Source organism: Corylus avellana, chromosome ca9 (genome assembly GCF_901000735.1).
Source record: "Corylus avellana chromosome ca9, CavTom2PMs-1.0".
NCBI lineage: Eukaryota > Viridiplantae > Streptophyta > Magnoliopsida > Fagales > Betulaceae > Corylus > Corylus avellana.
The window spans coordinates 13,270,768-13,277,133 of record NC_081549.1 but is presented as its reverse complement, the minus strand read 5'-3'; the positions used below and the strand labels follow the sequence as shown (position 1 = coordinate 13,277,133).

Genomic DNA, 6,366 nt, shown 5'->3' with positions numbered 1-6,366 from the left:
GACATGGGCAAGGGACCAACCACTAAGCCACCTTCGTTGGGGCCCACAATGAAGGGTAATTTTTTTACTATGGCTGACATGGAAAAAAAGATGCAAGGAGCAAATGTGGGGGAGGGATCAACAAGGAGACGTGCCAGTGATACTACATGGAAGCGTAGAGCAAGGTTGGAACAGGTAGGGTCACATGTGAGTAATAGCGTGGAATCCCTAGGTAAACGCAAGATGGGAGACATCAAAGATGGAGGGGAGGAGATACTCAAGAAAGGACGTACAAAAGGAGGACATTTTCAAAAGCCTAGTGCGGAGGTGATATGGGAGGATGGATATGGATAGGGAATGGCGACGGCTGTAACACAGTCCCACCGACCGCAATGAGTATTATAAGTTAGAACTGTCGAGAGCTTGAACATCCTCGAACAGTTTGAAAACTTTGCCGGATGGTGAAGCAAAATAAGCTCGAAATGGTTTTCCTTATAAAAACCAAGTTGCATATTGATAACATGGAGCGGGTGCGGGTTCAACTGGGTTTTGACAATATGTTTGTGATGGATTGTGTGAGACATAGTGGGGGGCTGGCTTTATTATGGATGACACACATTGGGGTGGAAAAAAAAAATCAGGAATCAGCACATTAATGCAACGGTTTGCTCCCCTACAATAGACTTACCCCGGAAGGTCATTCTGAAAAAGTTCAGCCAGCATGCAAGGCCGAAAATTTTCAAGATAGGTCTTTGGTTCTCTCAATAGATGACTTCTAATTGACGGTGGCTGTAACCCTTGCCTTGTGGAAATTCTGACACTTACAATGCATCATTTCATGATATTATTAAGAGAATATTACAAATTGTTCCATACAAAACCAAAATATCTGTTCCATATTAACAATAGATATTACATGGCTGACTTAATATACAATATCAATCTGGGAAGACTCTCAAGAGCCAGTGTGAATATTGCACCAAGCACAAAAATCAAAATGAAAGCTAATATTATTCTTCCAATGTACACAAAACTGATTTCTGGTTTTGAATCCTCACCCTTAGCAGGACGTGAGCCACCAGTGCTCTACAAAAAGTCAACAAATGAAAAGTATATCAGCAAATGAATTCAGTTTTCAAGAAAATGTTTTCTGCTGAAAACATTTTCTAAATAGAAAACATGTTACGTCGAAACAAACGGAGCCTTAAATGAAACAATCAACTTATAAAGCAAATGATGCAAAAGACTGTCAGATTTGATCATAGATGGAAGTCTAAAAGAACGGAGAGAGATGTCTGAAATACATTCTTCAAATGCAGTCAACCAAAAGAGCCAATCTTGAACGCACGCCCATCATCTTAAATCACCAGATAAGAAATTTTGCTTTATTATTTTTATCAACAAGAGAATTCATAACATCATCATTATGCTATGCCCACAGGAAGGTCATATATTGCAACCATCGACGAACAAATCTTCTCTATTGATCTCAATATCACAAAATAGTAAATAAGATTAGAAAGAGTCAAAAAAGGAGGATGACTTATTGCAGAAGTATTTTTGGGCACGTGTGCACTAGCCGTACAAGGAAGTGAAGAATAAAAAGAGATCATGGAGATGCGATGGAAGTTCATAAAAATGTCCAACAATACAGAATGTTGCTATAGCATGAATCGAACAAAGTGGGCACATGTCAATATGCTGTTTTAAAGTCCATAAAAGTGTCCAACCTCACAGAACATTGCTCTAGAGTGAATCTAACCTTTGTTTTTTTTTTTTTAAATAAGTAATTGAGAAATTATTAAAAACGTAAGGCGCTCCCCAAGCACACAGGAAGTATATAAGAGAAATTACCTAACTAGAAAGAGAAAAAAAAAAAAAAAAAAAAAAAAGGAAATCATAAAAAGTAAGCACCAAAGGGGATACACATGCAGCTGTCCAAGATAAAGAGTATTGAAAAAAAAAATACTCCAATGTCTACTCGCTGGCCTCAAAATTTTTATAATTCATTTCCCTCCAAAAACACCACAAACTCCAAGTGCTACCAACAATCCACCAACAAGCAAAAAAATTAACTACTCATCTAGGTATAACTCAAGATACCAAGCAACTAAAAAAATATATATAAACATTCCGTAAGGCACAAGCTGCCTCACATGGGAGAAGAAGATGGTCAACGGATTTCCCATTACTCTTACACATAAATCACCTTTCAACCACAACACAATGACCTACCGTTCCTAAGATTGTCCATGATAAGGATCTTTCCTAGTGCTGCGTACCAAGTAAAAAAAGCTACCCTCAAAGGAATCTTATTCCGCCAAATACTCTTCTGAAGGAAAACAAAGCCTGGACCACAAATCAGGATGCTGTATAAGAATCTAACATCGAGCAATCCTCTTTTGGAGGGGGCCCACCAAAGCTTGTCTTCACCTTCCCATCTTACTTGAACTAAATACAATAAATTGAAAAACGAGGGCAAAGATATCCACCACCCAATCATGAGTCGCTCTGCCATACAAACTTGCTTCCCATTGTAATCGCCATTGTAGCACTTACTTTCCACTCACTAGATCCACAAGAAAGCTCCAAGTGAGCCGCTATGAAAGTTTGTGTTGGTGTGCCACGTGATAAGAAAAAGATGCAGGGGTAACAATTCCAACAATTGAACAGTAAATGGATCGAACAATACCCCTGCATCTTTCAAGAATCCGAACCATAGAAAAACTACCCTCCACCGCCAACTCAACTGCTTTGGATTCAATTGAACACCACCTTAACAACCCCATAACTCTTATCAACTCTCAAACTCAAATGCCTAATGCAGAATGAAAAAGAACGGAACTCTAACAACAAAAGTCAACGGACATGCCTACACGCACCACCGAGAACAAAAAAGGAAGAGAAGATCATATGCTTGAAAACCATACTGCAATATTTCTAACGAAGTGGACACAAGTCAATATGTCGTTTTAAGTTCATAAAAGTGTTCAACCTCACAGAACGCTACTATATAGTATGAAAGTAACAAATATGGCACATGTCCATATGCTGTTTTTCAATTTGGAAATTTGACCATACAGATCGAAGAGATGTCAAGTAAACAAGGATAAGAGAACATATATTGTATGATCTTCATATAAGATAAATTACCCTTTACTCCCACAAACTACCACCCTAATCTTACATGTACCTCCAAACTACAACTCAGTGCGCCAGTTCAAGGGCTTCGAGGGGTAAGAGTAGTTTCCGTTTTATTTTCTTAAAAAATGCATTCTTTAACCATCTCCGCTTTTAATATCACACAATGATACTCTAAACCAAATGCTTTCCTAAACCAACCACTCAACAGAGTCGGGTGTTCGCAAAAATGTCTGGAAACAAATTTATCAGCGCCCACCCTAACGATAGCAAAACTTCACACCTTCACGCTAACCCTTCCTTTATCAGATACACTACGCATCCATTTAACCCAAACAGATAATGAGGGGAAAAAAAACAAAGAGTTACCGGTACTGTAGAAAATCTGGTCGTCACCGGCCGGACCCCTTCCCCTTTTGGAACCCCTGAAAACAGTGTCAAATACATTCAACATCACCAAAAACAACAAAATGAATTATGAATCCTCATTTCCAAACACACATTAGAAGTAACAAATAAAATTGTGTGAAACCCACAAAACCCAATTACCAGCGTAATCAAAATCGAGCTCGATGACGGTCTGCAGCTTCCAGCCACGGCCGTAGTCGACGAGAGCGGAATTGGGCCCAAAAGCAATGGGTTCCTCTCCTTCTTTGAGAGCTTCGATATGCAAAGCAAGGGGTTTGCCCGTTTCCAATCTCCGATTTATTAGTGATAAAGCAAATCCCGCGTCTGTACCAACGGCAAAGCGCCTTGTCTTGCCAGAACTTTTGCATTTAACCTCCAAAAACTGTTTGATAGAATTAAAGAAAATAAAGGAATAGAAAACAAATTTGATCAGAGTTAGGTATGTATAAAGCCCATGCTAACAAAGAATAAAGCGAGACAGATTACAGTGGGACGAGGATGTGGAGCAGGTTCTTCTTCAGCCATTGTAGAGACACGGAGAGAGTGAAAGAGAGAAGAGAATAGAACATCGGTGTTGACTTTCTTTGGTTTTTATATTTTATCAAGTTTTGTAAATATTTTTTTGTTTTGATTAATAAGAAGTTATTACTCAAGATTTTCTTTTTTTTATTGTAAACTTTCTGGTAAATATTATCTTAAGAAAAATGCTAGATAATGTTTTCATAATTTTTAATACCTGTCAACATACAATTGGAGGTCGTTAAATGATTACAACTTTTGACTCTAATCAATTGCAAACAAGTGTAAAAAATTATAAAAGAATTACTCTTATCTTAATTGCGTTGGTAATGAAAATTGAAATAAGAATTTTCTTTAACCCAATTTATAATTTTCCAGAGCCTTTTAGCATATGAGAAATTATGAAACATATAATTTTTTTAATGGGATTATTAAAATAGTATACACTTCTCGCATGTTTAAAGAACATGCGATAGTTTTAGATGAAATTGCAGCCTATTGTTTTGAGATATTGAATTTTTTTTTTTTGGTAAAATGCACTTTATCTCCAAATGTTTTACCTCATTTCTAATTCAATTTCAAATGTTTAAAAATTGACAATAGACCCCAATAAAATATCAAAAATTTGCAATGTGACTCGTTCGTCAATAATTTCTGTTTTCTCTAACGAAAATTATTGAAAAGATCTAATTGCCTTTGTATTTTAAAAAAATAATAAAAAATAGCAACAAATAAAATCAAGAATGGCTACGGCCACTCCCTTTGGCCATGGCCACCCCCATCTAGCCGGATTGGGGGTGGCCAAAGAGTTTGAGGGTGGTTTCGGTCACCCCCATTTGGCCCCTTGGGGATGGATTGCCACCCCCAATCTGGCCGTTTGGGGGTGGCTGAGGGTGGTTTCGGCCACTCCATGGCCAAAGGAGGTTGCCAGCCTCCCCCAATTTTTTTTTTTATTTTTTTTTTTAAATTAGGGCCATTTTTGAAATTCCATCAAAAAAATATAGGGCAATCTTGAAAATTAAAGAAAGAAAAAAAAAATGAACAAATGCACCGCATGTGCGAAATTTTTGATTAAATTAGACGAAAATGATTAACGGATGGGTCACATTGTAGTTTTTTTATACTTTGTTACAGTATATTGTTAATTTTTAAACATTGAAGGACAAATTGCAAATGAAGTAAAACATTATAAGGATAAAGTGTATTTTTCCTTGTGATTTTCAAGAACCTTTGTTCGGTACTCGAAATTCTGGGTGAAGAGACTACCATAGGAAATAAGCCATCCACACGTTTAAATCTTTCCCTCAAACCAAAATCTTTCCCTCAAAATCTCAAATCTTTCCACGACTCAAAATAAAATAATTAAACGTGTATAGTGCCTTCTGCACTCCTTCCTCTATGGTATAAAGTATCCAAATGATTTGATTAATTGGTACTCGTCGCATCTACATTGAATTTAATATTTTCCATAAACCAAGACCAACCATTTGCTTGGAGAAAAAAAGAAATAATGAAATAGAAATTCAAGAGTAACTATTTGGTGCATGTGGTTCTATTTATACCAATATCATAGTCATGACTGCTTTATTTTGATTACGAGAATATCATATAATCTCATTGAAAAGAAGAAGAAGAAAACAATTAATTTAAAAATGACCAAAGAAAATGGCTGATTGAATCAATTTCTATACGTTTATTTGTTTTTTTGATACCTCCGCCGGTGGATATACAAATATAATTCGTGGGCTTCAGATCACACTCATTCTCATCCAAAGAAAAAAAAAAACATATAAAGTTATTGAAAGGTAATAGGTATATCAACTTTTGTTTTAGAGATGTAGTTATCAATGAATTTGTTTGAGAACTCCGTTGGCCGCCACACAGAAACCCTGAAGCGTACGTAATTCATTTCCAAGAGCTGGAGAGAGTCTAAATTTCTGCAGCCGAGTGCTGCACTGCCGGGCAGCATTGACAGCAACTAACATCTGATTGCCAGCCACCGCATAACGTGCATTCTGAAAGCTCTTGAGTGCACCCGTTATCTGGTCATCCCCAGAACGAAGCTTCAACGCACAATCAATGTACGAATTCTTCATGGCCTTGTCTGTGGCATTGACCACAAATTTATCCACGAGACCCATCACAGTTATTGACTCGAGGCTAGCACAATCGAGGGATGTTCGGCCGAGGGCTTTGACATCCTCATGGGAGCTTCGGCTGTACATGTTGTAGCACTTGTGGCAATACACGGGGTCTCCAGTTTGGCGGCACACGTTGTTTATTAGTGCTGCATCTCCACTCACAAACGCAATGAGGCCA

At 37.5% G+C, this 6,366-nt stretch overlaps 1 protein-coding gene across 1 annotated transcript; it reads right to left on the bottom strand.

The window, feature by feature from the left end:
- Positions 1-852: 852 nt before the first annotated feature.
- LOC132192339 (uncharacterized) lies at positions 853-4,109 on the bottom strand. The gene is made up of 4 exons (XM_059607646.1): positions 4,015-4,109; positions 3,670-3,910; positions 3,490-3,545; positions 853-1,065 (listed from the first exon to the last, which is right to left on the bottom strand). The coding sequence occupies exons 1-4, from the start codon at positions 4,051-4,053 to the stop codon at positions 892-894; spliced, it is 510 nt and encodes a 169-aa protein (XP_059463629.1). The 5' UTR covers positions 4,054-4,109; the 3' UTR covers positions 853-891.
- Between the last annotated feature and the right edge of the window lie 2,257 nt (positions 4,110-6,366).

Coding starts and splice junctions, on each gene's coding strand:
- LOC132192339 (XM_059607646.1), bottom strand. CDS start 4,053: ATGGCTGAAGAAGAACCTGCTCCACATCCTCGTCCCACT. Junction 3,911..4,014: donor CTCCACATCCTCGTCCCACT/GTAATCTGTCTC, acceptor TCTATCAAACAG/TTTTTGGAGGTTAAATGCAA. Junction 3,546..3,669: donor GCTCGATTTTGATTACGCTG/GTAATTGGGTTT, acceptor CACTGTTTTCAG/GGGTTCCAAAAGGGGAAGGG.